Source organism: Chelmon rostratus, chromosome 12 (genome assembly GCF_017976325.1).
Source record: "Chelmon rostratus isolate fCheRos1 chromosome 12, fCheRos1.pri, whole genome shotgun sequence".
Classification (NCBI taxonomy): Eukaryota; Metazoa; Chordata; class Actinopteri; order Chaetodontiformes; family Chaetodontidae; genus Chelmon; species Chelmon rostratus.
In genome coordinates, this window is record NC_055669.1 from 13944693 (window position 1) to 13962537 (window position 17845).

General features: G+C 41.0%; 3 protein-coding genes across 4 annotated transcripts; 1 reads left to right on the forward strand and 2 right to left on the reverse strand.

Annotated features, from left to right (window-relative positions):
- Positions 1–342: 342 nt before the first annotated feature.
- LOC121614672 (elongation of very long chain fatty acids protein 1-like) lies at positions 343–4266 on the forward strand. Its single transcript, XM_041948662.1, has 8 exons — positions 343–636; positions 1308–1400; positions 1633–1823; positions 1915–1995; positions 2183–2239; positions 2330–2435; positions 2661–2800; positions 2894–4266. The coding sequence occupies exons 2-8, from the start codon at positions 1340–1342 to the stop codon at positions 3200–3202; spliced, it is 945 nt and encodes a 314-aa protein (XP_041804596.1). The 5' UTR covers positions 343–636; positions 1308–1339; the 3' UTR covers positions 3203–4266.
- Positions 4267–4692: 426 nt separating this feature from the next.
- Positions 4693–8907, reverse strand: cdc20 (cell division cycle 20 homolog). Of its 2 annotated transcripts, XM_041949649.1 has the most exons (11): positions 8857–8907; positions 8234–8436; positions 7987–8129; positions 7799–7895; positions 7571–7696; positions 7142–7338; positions 6948–7042; positions 6593–6830; positions 6281–6406; positions 5332–5449; positions 4693–5196 (listed from the first exon to the last, which is right to left on the reverse strand). In XM_041949649.1, the coding sequence occupies exons 2-11, from the start codon at positions 8412–8414 to the stop codon at positions 5018–5020; spliced, it is 1500 nt and encodes a 499-aa protein (XP_041805583.1). In that variant the 5' UTR covers positions 8415–8436; positions 8857–8907; the 3' UTR covers positions 4693–5017. The 2 variants fall into 2 exon arrangements, with proteins under 2 accessions (XP_041805583.1, XP_041805582.1); XM_041949648.1 differs by having other exon boundaries at positions 6593–7042.
- Positions 8908–10396: 1489 nt separating this feature from the next.
- Positions 10397–14966, reverse strand: LOC121615273. Its single transcript, XM_041949552.1, has 6 exons — positions 14713–14966; positions 13676–13858; positions 13334–13591; positions 12589–12687; positions 12313–12330; positions 10397–11159 (listed from the first exon to the last, which is right to left on the reverse strand). Exons 1-6 carry the CDS (start codon positions 14777–14779, stop codon positions 11074–11076), a joined length of 711 nt encoding a protein of 236 aa, XP_041805486.1. The 5' UTR covers positions 14780–14966; the 3' UTR covers positions 10397–11073.
- Positions 14967–17845: the final 2879 nt, after the last annotated feature.

A 17845-nucleotide genomic window follows, 5' to 3' on the forward strand; every position in this document is an offset into this window, starting at 1 on the left:
TTAGAAACATTTCTGAAAACAGTGATCACATCTTTGCTATCAGGCACAAGGAGCATCTTTACTTTTATTTTTACTCATGTTGGTTGAGTCTCTCACATAAATAAAGTTTTTTTCATCATCATGCTTCATAATTGGTTTTCATAGCCCAGCAGTCACCCCTGGGTCTTGGTTTCTTTCACAATGGCCTGGAACTGCCCGACCCTATCGCCTCACCACCATTGATGAGACAGTCCAATCACAAACAGGCTGAGTGAGGATAGGAAGGTGGAGCCAAGCATTGAAACAGGGTGTGGTCCTGAAACTAGCAAGGTCTGTAGTAGTGCCTTGGGGTTTAAATTGAGTTGAATGATCCCGGTCCCGTACTTACCACACAGCTGTCCTCTCATTTTTTTCCTCCTCCCTCTCATTTGTTACCTGTCAAACTTTTAGGTCTTGTTGGAATTCCAGTAAAAGTCATAGACACTTGAGGACAGCTGGAGAGGCTACCACCCGAGGAACAGCTTTGCATGAATCTGGCTTTCACCTGATCGCTCTCACTGGTGTTGCTGGATCCTCTGGACTGAGTGCTGCCTGCCTGGGCTGTGCAGCTGCCTTCCTCACAAACAGGAGCGAGTGCTGAGGACTTGTGCTCAGCGGGTGAGTCACTTACAGCAGCAGTTTTCACAGATTATGTAGCATTTGTGCTGCTCCTGATATGCTGTTTACTGACTGGTGCCTTTTGTCATGTCAGGGTACACTAAAATTTATCTGGATTAAAAAGAGGCACATCCTTTTGTCTGTTCTGTAGTTTCAATCCCTGGAAATCCCTGATGAACTCATATCTGGGCCACTCAGTTGGTTGGCTAGGCTGGCTGCAAGGGCCAAGTTCTTTGCCTCACCTGTTTGACTTGCTCTGTTAGTCAGCAAGAGAATATTTCATTGTATTTAGACTGACAGCAGAACTCAGGTGTTTCACAACGCTTCATAAAACATTCAGAGATTTATTCTGAGGCATTGTTTTCTTGTGGCTCACTAAAAAAATCAAAGCTTTTTTCCTTTTTTGAATGAAGTTTTGGAATATTTTTTAGCTCACATGCAGAATAGGCAGTGAAGGGGGCTCCGAGGGCAGATTTCTCTGTGTACTCTTTCGAAGGTTGTACATACGGGCGTTCAGGGGTGTTTGATGAGCCCGTGCAGCTGTCTCCTGTTTGTTCAGTCAGCGGGGAAGCAGGTGGACAGGTCGCTTTGTGGCTCACCTGCCCGACCAGCCTCACTTTCAGCTCGGCTTCATCTCCTGGACTCTTTTCTTTTTGCTATTTTTTTTTCAGGGGTTTAACAGGACGGGAAGCAAGCAGTCACCATGCTGCGAGAAGCTGTATCAAACCTTTTAAAATTCCACAGTTATCTCCTGTCCAGAACTGGTAAGTGTATTTTCCCCTGTTGTAGATTCACACCTCTGCTTTGGTAAAACATGAATAAATAAATTCTAAATAAATAATAAATTTGCTATTGTTTTACTTAACTTACAGCATGAATCTGCTTAATAGCTGGTGTGAAGTGCATGTACCTTCAGCAATCCCGGATATCTGTGTGTGTGGGTCCATTACCAACATGCTGAGACAGTGAGGAGTGTGTGTTTTTGTTCTCCACCAGATGCCCGAGTCAGAGACTACCCGCTCATGCAGGGCCCCGTACAGATGACCTCCATCCTGTTGGCCTATGTCTTCTTCTCACTGTACGTTGGACCTCGCCTGATGGCGAACCGCAAGCCCTTCCGTCTCAACACGGCCATGATTGTCTACAACCTCAGCATGGTTTTACTGAACGCCTACATAGTGTATGAGGTAGCATCTAGTTATTTGCTGACCCCTGTTTCTCCATAAAGCAGAGTGCGTGTGAAAAGTTAACAGCTGCTTGTGTGTTTTTGACACGTAGTTCATGGCGTCTGGATGGGCCACAACCTACACGTGGAGATGTGATCTTGTCGACACCTCAGACAGCCCACTGACTCTTCGGGTAAGCCAGCGGATTGTTTGTCATTTGCCTCAGAGCAGAGGAGCTGTCACTCCCTGAATCACTTCACCTGTCGTGTCCTAAAAAACAAAACTTTAGGTTCGGGCCTCCTCTGATGGCTTGAGTAATAAAGATGACTGTCCGCAGTTAAGATATTTGACTTTACAGCACTTTTCTTCTCATCCCTCAGATGATTCGAGCGGCTTGGTTGTTTTATTTTTCTAAATACATTGAACTCCTTGACACAGTAAGGACCTTTTCAGCTCTAAAAACACTGCAACTTTTTTCAGCTGTCTTTCATGCATTTTAACTTCAGCTCACTCTGCTTTATTTTGAGGTATTCTTTGTGCTGAGGAAGAAACAAAGCCAGATCACATTTCTCCACGTCTTCCATCATTCCGTCATGCCCTGGTCGTGGTGGTGGGGCATCACCTTGACCCCTGGTGAGATTCACTCAGAATGATAAAACACTTTAAATGTAACACACAAATTATGCATCAACAAGGGGTTCTAGACATCACGGGTGAATCTTGACAGTCATTGTACTACTTTGCCTCTGAAGAAATGAAAGCATAAGGCCAAAACAATGAATTGGAGGGATCAGTGTACAGTTGTATAAAAATATCTAACGACACACATCATTTCCTGTGTGTTTTTCCTCTCTCTAGCTGCAGGAATGGGCTCCTTCCACGCCATGGTCAATGCAACCATCCACGTGATCATGTACTTCTACTACGGACTCTCTGCTGCAGGACCTCGCTTCCAGAAATACCTGTGGTGGAAGAAGTACATGACGGCCATCCAGCTTGTATGTCCTTTTTTTAAAAAAAAATTAAATGTATGTTGGATTTTTACCATGGAGCTGGGTTTAATTTTTTAATAACGATCTGTCGTTTTACAGATACAGTTTGTCCTGGTGTCCATCCACATCAGCCAGTACTACTTCATGGAAAAGTGCGACTACCAGGTTCCCCTTTGGATTCACCTCATTTGGATGTATGGCGTCTTCTTCTTCTTTCTCTTCTCCAACTTTTGGATACAGGCCTACATAAAGGGCAAGCGGCTACCTACCACAGAGAGCAACTCAAAACAGAACGGCTCAACCAGTGCACCCATCACCGTGCTAGCAAATGGGAAACACATGGAGAATGGGAATGCGCACCACCACACCAACGGCAAAGTCCTCCTAGGCAAAGTAAAAGAAATCTAACTTGGTGACTCTGGAAAGGAGGAGGATGCTCTTTAGAGCTACTTAGAATATGTCATTCATCATTCACACCTAGAAGCATGTTGTAACGGCACGGATTTCAATATGCTGCTTCTAAATTTCATAACTTCTATTTAAGCTTAGATTTTCTCATGCACACTCGTTGGGATATGAATGGCATGTTACATTTTGCCAGTGAGCTCTACTCTTCACACTGTGTTTGTTAGTTGTTGCGAAACTATTAACTGTGATGAACACTATGAATATATTTGGTGCTCATTTGCTCACTGATAGTATTTGTCAACTCAGGCTTGACCCACACAAGCTTGGTCTGCACCGCCTACCATTTAGCTGGCATGACTTTGTTGCTTGGGAGTATTGCACAGTTTTCACTGGCACATAGAGATAACGGCTACAGAATTTCATTGTAAATGTAAAATATTTAGATTTTGTTTCTGTTTTTATTTATCTTTTGAAATAAAACACATTTTAGATAAAGGTCTGTGTCATTTGGAAAGCAGTTAAGGTGTGCACTTTGTAAAAAAAAAAACAAAAAACAAACATACCACACCTCAATTTTTCAATTTTAACAATTGTGGAAATGTTATACTGTATATTACAGTATTGATGCATTTTGCATTTTTGCAATTTTGGTAGTGACATATACACTGCTATGCATGTTCATCCATATCCAGTTTTGAAACACTGTATGACCTATTCTCTCAGCACACTGTGCATGATGTTAATAGCAAGAAAGTGCTTTCAAAGAATTGAATATAAAGTTTGCTGTAGATGGCTGTTTCTGAATATCACTGCAGGATGTATATGTTGATTGATAAACCTACCAGTGTTTTTACTGTTGCTGTTGATTACACATGTGCACTGATGACAGAGGAAGGATGATCTAGTTTTGAAGCACTGCTAGCCTTTGGAAAAATTGGATTTGATATTTGCCAGAAAAATGAGAATAGATGTTTAGGTGTATCCAGGAGCTGTTTGTATGTAATGCACAATGTTCAATAGATTAACCTGTTTCTGACTTAAACAGAAATAAAAACTCCAGATGTTTTCACCTAAAAATTGACATTTTTAAAATAATGATCTGTCTCAACCGGTATAGTCTGCCGTAAAATGTATCAATGACAAGGGGTAGCACAGCAAAGAAAACATGGTCACTGACAGATCTAAAGACACAGTGACCTCTACAGGGCACAGCAAACCGGTCCACATTAAATTACAGGTGCAGTTTAAGATGAAGCTTCTCATGACACAGCACTGAGATCATGTGATACTGATCTAGATAACAGGTTCACAGAACAGCCCCATTAGTTTCAGGTAGGAATAACACATTAACAGGATGAACAAGATTTTTTTCCATTCTTCCGTTGGCAGGTGTTAACTTATGAGTTTAACTTATCAAAGGACATGTACTAGCCATATGGTTAGCAACATGGTAGAACTGATACATGCTAATTAACAGACAGAACCACATATAGTAAATAAACCATTTATTCACTGTATAATGTATACAATGTAGCCTGATTATAGAATAAAAGCCAAGTATGGTCATAAATACACTTTTAAAAAAAAATGCTTAAAAGCGAACACTCAACACTTGTAATTTACCACATTGGACCTGTATAAACATTTCAACAACCCATTACACCAATTGGAGAAGTACATTTGCCAGATAAGGCTAAACCACTGAGTGTAAATCTTTATTGTAAATTCAATAGAACACAGGTCATTTCAAATACAAATAATGCATTTCAGCATTGATTAAAAACAACCTAAAAAAAAAAATAAACTCAAGACAAATTATCTGATTGACTGATGAATGACACTGCTGGTTGGTTTAGCCATCCTTTCTTTGGCCTTCTTCTTAACAGGATCCAGTTCAAAGCTGTTCCACAGACGAATAGTCTCATCTCCAGCAACAGTCGCAATGGTAGAGCAGTCTGGGCTCAGAATGAGACTGAGAACTCTGTCCTCGTGGCCTAAAATGAAAAGCACTGATATGTTTAGACCAGCAGAAAGCATGAAACACAGCAGTTTCCAGTTCACTGGATGTTTCCTTTGAAGCAAATTGTGCGAACAAGTAGAGAGCCAGTCTCATCAAGAAGTTTACTTACCGTTGAGCTCTGAGACCTTGGTGAGAGAGGGGTACATCCAGATAGTGACATTGTTGTGGGCATATCCATGGCCAGAGACCAGCTCCTTGTAGTTAGGTGCAAACACCAGTGACGAGATCTGAAAAGCAAAGTTACACGTGATTTGAGAATAGACCCACTCTGTCATCTCAAAATGAAATAAATTAGAGCCGGAGTTGGGAAAGTCGGGGAAACCGGGGAGAGTAAGCTAGATTTTGAAGAATCCCATCCCTCTCCCTCCAAAGCCACTCCATAAACAGCTCTATTAAATGCCAGTCATACAATCAAAAGTTACATAGCAGTCATGAATAAGCTACCTGCCAGTTGCTGCTCACAGCTGTGGGTGTGTTTGTACTAAAGAGTTAGTTGTTGAACGACAGTCTGTTGGCCCAGGGTGTATATACTGGAGCGCAGTTCATCTTAGTTAATGCTAACATATCCAATTACCTCATGTCTCATTTACATGTTAAAAAAAAAAAAAAAAACACAACTAAAATTATAATGAACGTAAACAACAGACATGGCTATTGTTAGCACTCACAGCTGTCAAGCAAGCATGTTGGCATTGGGAAATTTTGGCTGCACTGTCTCTGCTATTCGTGTGTGGATATTTAACAATACAGCTGCCTAGCCTTATGGGAGACTGCGGTCACATGCAATGAGTACACAGGCAGAGTGCGAGCAGGTACGCAGGTACGTGGGTAGACAAGCAGGTCGGCCATCCAATCATTTCATTTGGGCTTATCATGGGCCTGAAACAGCCAGAGATACCGGATTTCTATTTCTGTCAGTGCATTTGATTTATTAATTGCTGTTGGGACATAAGGAGAATTAACACTTATGACAGAGAAACACTTCTAAAACCATTTATCTACTCTAGCTTCAAACTACATTTTTGATGGAGAATAAGGGTCTAAAAGTGTGTATTTACCTGGGACTGAGTGTCAAGAGAACTGATGCAAGAGCCGCTGTTTACATTCCAGATGCGAATGTGACGGTCACTGGTGCCACCTCCAGATGCAAGGATATTTGTCTGCCATGGACACCAGGCCAAAGCCTAGCATGAAAACACATCCAAAAGTGAGTTTCACACTATACATATTCTATGGCAGAAGATTAATGATAAGCATTTACACTTTATCCCAGCAGTTTTAAAAATGTTCAATGTAATAATCAGGAAAAATGTCGTCTTTTGGCAAAATGTTAAAATTCTGCTTGTTAGCTCAAGTATGGCGCAATTCACCTTGACAGCTCCTTGATGTTCACTCCAGCAGCGGACCACCTGGCTACTGTTGCTGGCGCTGCCCTCCTGCACACGGGGCCATACACACACCAAGTTGTCGTTGCCTCCACTGGCCAGGTATCGCCCATCGGGGGACCACTGCAGCCCACACACCTCCTGTGAATGACCACTGAGCGTGGCGATGTGATGGTCTGCCACCCTCACATCATGATGGTGGATATGTCCTGATCGTGAACCACTATGAGGGAGAGAAATATTATGTGAATCTACCACACACACTCTGTTGGAATTAAGTGTAGTAAAACTTAAGTTTAAGTTTTTGTGTTTTGTATCAGAGATAACGAAGCAACTGTACCTGGAAAGAACATGGTCATTCCAGCTCAGGCTACCAACTCGAGCTGTATGGCTGGCCATGCTGCGCAAACGCTTCTGCATTTCAACATCCCACAACTAAGGAAACAAAAAATATTTTTCTTTATACATATAAAAAGTTTTTTGAGTGCTATGTGTTTTTATGAATCGTGGTGGTGTGTTCACCAGCACACTGACCTGAACTTTGCAGTCACTGGTGCCGATAGCTAGGTAGCTTCCCTCTTTGGTCCAGGACAGCGAGCAGATGTAGTCTTCCTCACGCTCTAACTTCATGAGAAGAGTGATGTCTCCTTGGCTGGCATCCCACAGGTAAACGCTGTTATGAAGCGCCACAGCGATAACATTTCGACTGCTCCAGTCAAGCAGATTCAAATCTGGAAAAAAAAGTGACCAAAGGTATATTTGCTAGATGCAGAGGAGTGTTCTTTTGTATAAATATCACTGCATGTATAAAATCTTTATATTTCGTGTTAAAACTAATGTAGGGATCATATTGATCAATATTCACAGCATTTAAAAGGAGAGATTCTTTGATTTCAGTGAATCCAAGATGTGGTAAGTAATGAATGTGTCATTGAAAAAAAAAAACTTAAGTGCAAAACTTACAAAAATCATTTCGAAGCTCAGGAGCATCCAAGATTCTGTCAGGAGCTGAAGATATGTATCTTGTCTTTTTGATAGAGGCAGGAGTTGTAGCCTGACTGTAGAGGACTTTCAAGTTGTTTTGATATCCTGTAAATTAGACAAAATAGACATTCTTTTGAAAATCCTCACTTTCTGTATACACGTGATATTCTTGCCACTTGCACCACGTTGGCACACAAGTATCCTTACCTTCTGGAGCATTCAGTGGCTTTCCGCCAAGGTGCAGGATCTTTGCATCTTCAATGTTGTATCCATTTAGTGACATAGACCAGGCTTTCTGGTTTTCCTTGAAAGACATCGATATGTTCGGGTCAATCAATAAAATCCATAAATTACAAAAAGAATCATAAAAAGGAGTATGTTTCAAAATATCTTACTGCTGTTCCTGCTGTCTTGTTTGTGTCCACAGCCTCATTCTCTTTTGTGAGCAGGAAACTTGCCACATCCATTTGTTTGGTGTTTCTGATGGGAATGAAGCGGTCGCCCCCCATCTTTGAGGGTGTTAGTTTTTTATTTTTCCCTAAAAACACACAAAAATATATATAAAAACATACCACATTTGCAGAAGTAACTACAGAGCTATGTTAAGGCTACAGTTTCTTCAATACATTGGGCACACGCTACCTGGTGTTTTGTTGGGCGTTTTTGATGAACTCAGCGACACATTGGCAGATTTGCCAGGCGACAACCCGGATGTGTTCGTCGAGCTGGCCTTTCTCTGCCACCTCGCCATAGGTGCATTGATGATGGGCATATCCAACTTTAAGATACTGTGGATGTCGTTCTCAAATCCAAACTGCGCCATTTTGTCCAGGTTTTCACACGACCTTTAGATCAGGACAAAGAGGAAGAAAATAAACGCCCAGCTGATGTGCAAAAGTTACAAAACTGGCAATCATTACCGTTTGAACGACGTTTAGGTCCGTTAGCAAGGCGGCCCATGCTAACTCTAGGGTCACTATGTTAACGTTATTTAAGCGTTTGGTGTGAGCCAAAAAACTGAACGAAAATGAAAACAAGGATTCGTTTGGAGTAAGCCAAAACAAGTTTCGATTATCCCAGCTACGTTATTACTATAGTTAGGTATAACGAAGTTAACCGAACCTAACGTAAACGAACACAAGTTAGCATTAGTGTTAACCGTAAGTAAAAGAGCACAAGCTAGCATTACCTTAAATAGCATTAACTGCTTAAGAAATTTATTAAAAATTGACAAACTGTAAACAAATCAAAGAAAATAGTCTCACCTCTTCAAATAACGTGGAACACAGTGCAGCAACACTGGCCTTTCTCGTGAGTGTCTCTCCCTTTTTGAATTTCGTAAAATGACGCCACACGGTTTAAATGTCTGAAAGCGCTCCTGCGATTGGTTCATTCAAGGAGCTGCCGTTGTCGCCACTGCATTTCTATAGTAACGTTTACGAATGCGTCTATGTGATTGGTCGAGGACACTTCCTGACAGATCCGGCCTGAAAATAACCCTCCTTCTCAAAAATCTATCGCCATCTATTGGCCAAAAGATGATATTACGGTTGCGATTTACCCGTGTGACACGTAAAATAAATAAAAACGGAAAACAGCAAAGACTATATTTTCTGAAGAAAGATTTAGATTTCTTCACTTTGAAATGTGAAATAGTCAGTTATTAAATGTCCTTCTATGATTATTTGAAGGTTGAGAAATGTATCTGAAGGTCATATTATCACAGAAAAACTTTATTTGAAGATTGAATCACATAGGATGCTGTAAAAGGACTACAAATGTGTGTTTGCGATTCCATCAAATAGTATTATAAATATTACAGTATGTTTCAATGACATTTCAGTAGAATACTCATTTTATTCTGAAATATATCTTTAAATGAATATATGTAATATAACATGGCCAGTGGTGTATTTTGTAGCCTGTATAAGCACTGTATGAGACATATACTTTTAGATCCAGTCACAATTCAGTAACTCTGGGTTTATTCATTCAAAAGACTCATTATGAATTATGATCATGGAGTTATCTAAATTGATTTTTTTTTTAAATCAAAGACTTCTCACAGTCCTCAGGAGTTCATACATGGTTGAGACAATCACAGCTGATCAGTGGTAAAAAAATAAAATCATGCTCCCATTTCACTTTCTGTTAATGACAGTACTGTGCATGTATAATCACCCTTTGAAAAGCTTATTTTTTTATGTGAAGCATTCGGGAGAGTGACTTTGATTCTCTTGTTCTGTATTAGCCATAATTTAAAGATACTTGATTAAAACTAATTGTTCTTGCCATTATTATGCTAAAATCAGAGACATTATCAAGTCAAAGAAAGCCTCTACATCAGGCATCTCAAACCGGTTCCATAAAGGGCCGTGTGGCTGCAAGTTTTCATTCCAACCAAGGAGGAGCACACCTGGCTGGAATCAATTAATCAGCTGATCTCAGTCTTCAGCTGATAACTAAGTGATCCCTTGATGTTGATTGGTTTGCCTGATGTGCTCCTCCTGGCTTGGAATGAAAACCTGCAGCCACGCGGCCCTTTATGGAACCGGTTTGAGATGCCTGCTCTACATGACCCTGTCCTGTTAGATGCTCTCATTCCCTGCTCTTTGATTAGAAGCATTTACATGATTCTGTATTAATCAGAATAATGGGATTAAATTATTGATCAATGAAACTGAAATCTTACCTCATGCAAAACATGGATGGTGTATTTGAATGCTAAATAATCAAAGCCCAAAAAGATACTATAGCTACATTTTTGACGCCTGAAAAAAAAAAAAAATCAGACAATATTAAATAAATGTGCCATGAATCTTTAATTTAACATTTCTGGAAATCGTATAATAATAGGGAAAAACAGCCACAATCACAAAAATGTACAGGATCATAAAGAAATATATTCAACCAACAACAAAGCACAGTCTGACACGTTGAATAAACATGTTCAGTCGAGCCAGTGTTTCACTATCAGTGGCAAAATAAAGCTTTACCTACACACTGTCAGGCAACTGACATGATATTGTCTGTTTTAACTTTAATACTGTGTGCCATTGGAACAGAATATTTATATTGACTAGTTTCACATGAGCTGTTTAAAGGAATACCTTAGTCCTGAATTTCTGTTTGGTGAAAACACCTGCTCCAGTCATTAAGTTAATTGTGCAAAAAGAAGCTTGTACATTGCTGCAGGCAGTGAACATTTTCACACATCTCAATGTATGTGTGTATATACATTTTAAAAGTATATGCAATAAAAACACTAGTGTAAAGTGTGATACATGCATTAAAGTGCATAAAATAATGTGGTTTGAAATCCAGACCACAAAGGTTTCATACGGTGGGCTGTTGGTTCTGTAGCAAAGGTTTGGTTACATTCATGGAGCCACACTCGCCATAAAATCATTAAGAGGACATTCAGCAGTACAGATGGCGAGGGAAACGCAAGCGTGAGGCTGTTGATCAGCTGGAGCTTTGCATTACAAAGTACGGTAACCATCGTCTTTTATCTCTGGAGCCATTTCAGTCATGTCCATAGGGTAATGTATAATCGAGCCAATAACACCTGAAATGGACAAACACAGATTAGGCTGACAGTCATGAAGGAAACAAACACAAGCTAACATAATGAGCTGTAATCAGCTCACTGTTCAAGATTATTGCATCTCACTTGAATAAAATTCTTATGAGCATTAACTGAGTTACAACCCTGAAAGTTGGGACTCTGTAAAATATAAATGAAGATAATTCTATAATTTGCAAACTTAAAGGATAACTTTCGTTTTTTACAACCTGGGCCTTATTTGTAGCATTAAATACGACCATTTACTCACCCAGACAACTTTGGTGGCCACTGGAGTCGTTTTGAAGAAATTAGTCCCAGAGGAGTGGCGCATATATCCATATAATGCGAGTACTCGGGGCATCCATGCGCAGCCTCTATATAACGCATAATCTGCGGCTAAACTCGTTCATATTCCAATATTTTGTTATGATATGCTGGTGCTATTCCCCTCTGAGCCGGCGGTCAGCTAGTTTAGCTGTAGTTTGGCACAGCTAAGGTTCGTTATTGCGTATTCGTAGCCGACCGCCGTGTTGTGGCTGGCTGCTCGCGGCGCCCGGCGTTCGGTAATGACATCATCCACGTCAGAGGCAGTTGTCTAGAGACGCCAGATGTTGATAACATGCCACCACGGGCTCAGAGGGGAATAGCACCAGCATATCATAACAAAAGATTGGAATATGAACGAGTTTCGCTGCAGATCACGCGTTATATAGAGGCTGAAATGGATGCCCCAAGTACTCATTATATGGATATACACGCCGCTCCTCTGGGGCTAATTTCTTCAAAACGACTCCAAATGCCACCAAAGTTGTCTGGGTGAGTAAATGGTCATATTTAATGCTACAAATATGGTCCAGGTTGTAAAAAAAAAAAATGAAAGTTATCCTTTAAATATGTCAAAAATGATTAGTAAATGATGACATTCTGTTTTACATAGCATCCCAACTTTTTTGGAATTGGATTGTACTGAGAAACTCAGTTGACCTGCCAATAGTCATATTCAGGAATAATAAAAGTGAGGTCATCCTGTACATACAGGATGCAGGGATTTTGAGATGATTTAATATTTAACTCTAGCAATCTTCACCCATGACTGTTAACTGAGAAGTCTACAGAGACCTAAGAGAGAACATAGGGATTGTTGTTGTCTTACCTCCGGGGTGCCTAAAACCTAAGCAGAGTGTGAGAAAGACAAAACACATGACTATGCTTTATATTTCCTCGTGAGTATGAAACTCCATACCAAAATCATGTGACAGGACACGTTTAAAAATAAACCCAAGGTATGCTGCATTTCATGAGGGGGAGTGATGTGATAAATCAAAACTGATGTAAAGAAAAAAAGCTGCTGTTTAACATGGAACTGTGATTAAAGGCTGCACAACATGTTTTGTTATCCAAATGGAAAGTAAAAACCTTGTATACTCACCTAGCTTTTTGAAGAGGAGGAGGCTCATTAGGACTAGTCCCATAAACACCATGAGTGCCAAGGCAGGGATCAGAAACTGAGGCAAAGGAGTCCCTGGAACTAAGAAAACATTTCCATAATGAGCAGCCTGACTGCATGTCAATATAACGGGTCACTATCAAACGTGTGGATACTATATGTCGATTGCTGCAATCACCAGAACAATCTGCACAGTTTACTTCAGAATAAGCTTCTCACTTTTTAGCAGCCATTGCATCATATGACTCTGTCAAATGCCATCAGCTGCCTCCACAAGCCACAGGCACCAGCAGGATTCTGGCCTGTTTTCCTCTGATTTTTCAACCCCACAAAAACTCAAAACTACCAGACAGGGACAGCTAAGGACCCAGAACAGGGATCATCTAATGCTGCCATTATGTCCATTTGCTATCATTAACACTGTAGTGAGAATAACAGTGACTGAAGTACGTAGAACAGGTCCCACCTTATGATAAAGCACATGATCATCAGAATGAGCAGCGAGTGAAGACAAGTAAAGGCTAAAATCAAGATGCCATTAGGTGGTTACTGTAAATTTATTTGTCGTGATGTGATTCAAGATTGTGTACCAAAATGTTTGCTCCAATATACCGTTATAGATATTGTTTAAGTATAAGAAGTGGTATTATTGTTGGTGCTTCTGTTGCAAAGACAGCCGCTGTGATTGTTACAAGATTTGTTCTCAAAAGCCTGACAGAACATTTACCTGACTGCTCCTCAGAGAGCCTCAGTTCTCTCATTAGTTTGATGCATCCCTCCTGAAGGCGGATCCTCTCCGTCTTTGTGCCCTGAGCCTCCTGGTCCCACAAGCCTTTGAGGGCCAGCGCTTGCGGCATGTGAGCCGTCCACGTGTCAGTGCGGTCCAGGTACAGATAGACCTTCCCATCGTAGAACACACGGTCGGTCCAGTGCACCTGAGACCCCTCCAGTATGCATTCACGCGAGCGGAGAACAGTGTGGTTTCCTTGGGCGTGAGATAAAGGCTGTTAACGATTTGTCATTTTCCACAGACATTGCATTCATTACCGGCACATGAAGGCTTGCTCACTCAGTGCTGAAGTCTGGTTAAGGATGATACGAGTTGGAAGGGGTGCATCAGCTGACATGAATTGGATAATACTGTCAACTTCCTGGCTTGTGCCTGTGAGAGAGACGCCATTGAGAAGGACCTGGTCCACGACCCGCTGAGCGCCCACCACTCCCCACTGCTGGACTTGCACTATGATGGTGTCTGATGAGAGGCAGGCAAAATACATGCATAAACAACAAAAACGAAAGTGGGCTAAAAATAGTACAGTTAAAGTAGCCTTTTTTAAAAAATGTTTTCATGTAGCGGCACAGGAGACACAAAAGAAGCTAAAAATGTGACAGAAAATACTCAAATCCTTAAGTAAAAGTAGTAACAGCCACAATGTTTGATTACATTTGAATTTTACTTTGAAAAACATAACGACATTTGATCTGTGAAGATTCTCAGTCATCCAGGTCCAAGGAGGGTTAAATAAGGGCAGCGCTTTAAACCAATAAATGCTCTCACATAAAGCATTACATTAGTGTTGTAATGTTGGTCCGAGTGGCACTAAATGCATTGTGCATGGTGATCTGCAAAACAACCAGTGATTGCATTTGTAATGCAATAAAAACATTCTGCGCTCAGTCATCACGTTTATGAGGTAAACTGTCCAATCTAATGCAATACAACACAGAAGACCTACAAGATGGCTTTAAATCAGCATTTTCAGGTCGGTTTTAGGGACTGATTTACTCTGTGATTGTATCACACTCTAAACTGTCAGTTTAACGCAACCCAGTTCATGCAACACTAACTTATGGCCTCATAAATAACCACAGAGGCATCAGCGCTCCTCTCACAGCGTCAACAAAAAGTGAGCACGAAGTTTCACATTGACTCAGGTGCAGGTGTTGCGACATGATGCTTCTGCAGGTCAGCTAAACAATAACCTCCTGTCCTGTGAAATGTCGATGAGCTGATGTATAGAAATTAAAAGCGTGAATCTTAACGAGTTTAATGGTTAAACGCCACCGGTCTACATCAAAAGTCAGTACGGGTAAACGGCTTCTTACCTAGTGGAGCAGGGAAACTCAGAGAGAGGTCGCACAACATTAGCGGAAGAATGGCAAGAAACTGCATTTTTTTTCCCCAAGCTTTGAATCCAGCAGCTCTCCGCCGTCAGCGAAGGACCAAACTCTGCAGAGATATAAATAGCGCGGATTGTTTTAAGCCATTTATGCGAAACCACCGCGCTAATAAAACATCCCGGACGACAGGCGAACCCTTTTAAAACCCTGTGCGACCTTTAACAACCGCAGCGCAGCGCTCGTGTCGGTTTCGCTTTGACGAAACTTTTTTCGCTTGTGATTGGCTAAAATAAATCCCGGGGAGGTCCCCGTCCGGCTCATCTTGTCAGGGTCCGGGTCCCGGGTCCGCAACGTTTAAGAAACAGAACGAGCACCTGAGGTCAATCGCCACTACCCAAGATTAATTTAACCCTTAATTTAATTTCCCTGACTCACTCTAACAGGTGTTGAGAGTTTGCCCAATCACCGCTGTGTGGTCGTAACCATGGCAACAAGTGACCGTTCACCGTGGCAACCTGTAAGGAGGAGGAGGCCTCAGTGTTAAAAAGCTTTGCAGACACTCTGACTCCTCAAACCTCGTTCCAGCACTGAGCAGCCACTGGCTCCTCTGAGATGCTGCTCAGCACTCTGACAGTTATGCTCACAACGCAGGAAAAGGCTGCAAGAAGACAGCAGAGTGTTTGCAGGTTGCGTCCTCAGTTCGTCATGTAACTGAGAAATGGCAGTAAGCAGGAACAGTCCTGGAGGACCAAGAAAGCTTTCTGAGCGCTAGAAAAGCGAAAGGCCTTTGGGAAGATTTAGCAAACTCTGATGTGGTGGAGTGCTGTTCTATTGTGCACAAATATGACCTTCATGTAAGAGTCATCAGAGGAGAACATTTCCTGGGTCCTCGCCACAAAATTCAGCATTAGAAGTTTGCAAAGCAACACCTTACCAAGCCCGATGCTTTTCTGTGAAGTGCAGCAATCTGACATCTGACATATTTTCCTGCTTCCTTCCTTGGCGGTGTCACTTTTTTTTTCCCCTCAAGTAACTTTTGAATTTTGTTTAAAAGAGCTCACCTCCTCTCTGTTTACACAGGCTGCAGCGTAGCAGGAAATGTGCTCTCGTTCTAAAGCCTTGTTGTTTGTCAGGCTTGTCTGTGTCTTAATGGCAATGCTGTGATCGCTCAGTCTGTATTTAGTTAACGTCCTTCCATGTAAAGTGTCTTTGAGTAACCTGAAAATGTTCTATAAATAAAATGGATCACTACCATTGAAGTCTATCTATGGTACTCAGTTGTTTGTCTCTGTACACTGAAAAAATTGTAAATAGCAGGTCTTTGAATTTACAAAAATGAAGTTAATAAATGCAACACGATTCATTTATATTCCTTTGGTGAACATAGTTTAATCACATAGACTTCACTTGTTTATAGAAAATGTTGAATATACATGTTTCTCTCGTGTTGATTGAAAGTGATTTAATTGAAAATTTTGAATTAATGCAATTGATTTTTGTCATCGCCGGAAATGGAATATATTCAAAAGGCGCCAGGAAGTGTCATTGGGCGATCCGGAGCAGAAGGTGGCGGAAATGAGCCAATAAGCTGAATGCCAACCGTCGCGATACAATAAGAAGAAGTGTTGACCGCGGTAATTTTGGAAGATTCTCCGGCCATTTGATTCCTCCAACAGCGACCTAATTACTGGACACGTAAGTTAATACGTTAATTAAAAGTTAATTAGTAAGTTCCTGTTCAAGTAGGCGACATTTTCACTTGATTGCTGTTTTCGTAACGTTACACAAAGTATGAATTCCAACAGTCTGTCGACTTGTTTGTATATATATATTTGCTTTTTAGCTAGCTAGCTAAAAACCAACAGTATCAATCGCTAGTCCCGTTAGTAATGGCGCTGCTTCAATGTACAGCCAGTCGAGCGCAGTCAGCCGACCTTTTGAGGGGATTTCCCCGAGCTTCGCCCCTCCGCTCCAGACAGTGTGACTGTGGCGGGTGCGGGCGGAGCAGTTGGCGAATACAGTGGGGGACCGGGGGTTGCATAAATTAATAAGAGGTTTAGAACGGCGCGTGTCTGTGACAGAGAGCTTTTGTGTGCAGGCAAACGTGAGCGATTGATTCTCAATTGATTATATGCGTGTGTTTGTCATGTCAGGTTCCTTATACACTCTCTCCTCACGTACATCGACTAAGTGTTCAAATGAATGAAGCAACGTTCTTAAAGTTGGACTCAAAGTGGATTTAAAACTATTTTCATCTTGCCACTGTGTCATTGCGCCATATTACAGAAAATACTTAAAAGTTGATGACTGTCGGATCTTTGCACTGTGCTTTTATTATATTTTTTTGTGGTCTTTTAGTAATTGAGGCAATCCACTGAGTTCACCTCACTGATTCTAAATATTTTCTTTCATAGGTCCATTATCCTATTTGCACAGCATACACACTCAAAGGCTTTATAGTGGTAAGTGCTGTCATACTTCTTTTATTTTGTGTTGCTGTTTAAACCCAAAATCTGCATTTTTGAGACTTTCTGAGGTACATTTCCAAAAATAATCGAAGAGTTTGAGGTATAGATGGAAAATGGCAATTAATTTTGTTTATTTTTCAATTGAGTATAATTAAAAATATAGATTTGCTCTACTCACGGCAAACATTGCCATTCTGAGCAACATCAGAAAACACTGAAAACACATTTGCTTGTTGTTTAGTGTTAGTTCTTGTCTTTAAAGATCTATCAATTCATTTGGATGTGATGGCAGATTTCCAAATGTTTTCAATTTTGGTAGTGCAGCGGACCTTTTAGTTTATATTTGAATTGCAGATTGAAGCTCTTATTGTGTGACTTATGATGATCTTGATGTATGTTGCAGGCTTAGGTGGTGCAAATGTGGAGTTGTAAGGGGTGCACAGAAACTGTGTCAAGTAGGTCCAAGCTTTTGCATCACTACAAATTAAAGCATCCACATTTTGGACGTAGTTCTCGCTTTCCATGTACATACCTGCACTGTCCATGCACATTTAAGACTTGGAATGCCCTTATTGTCCACCAAAGTAAAATCCACTCCACAGGGGTCATTCGCAAAGAGGAAGCAATATTCAGTTGCCACTTTTGTGCTT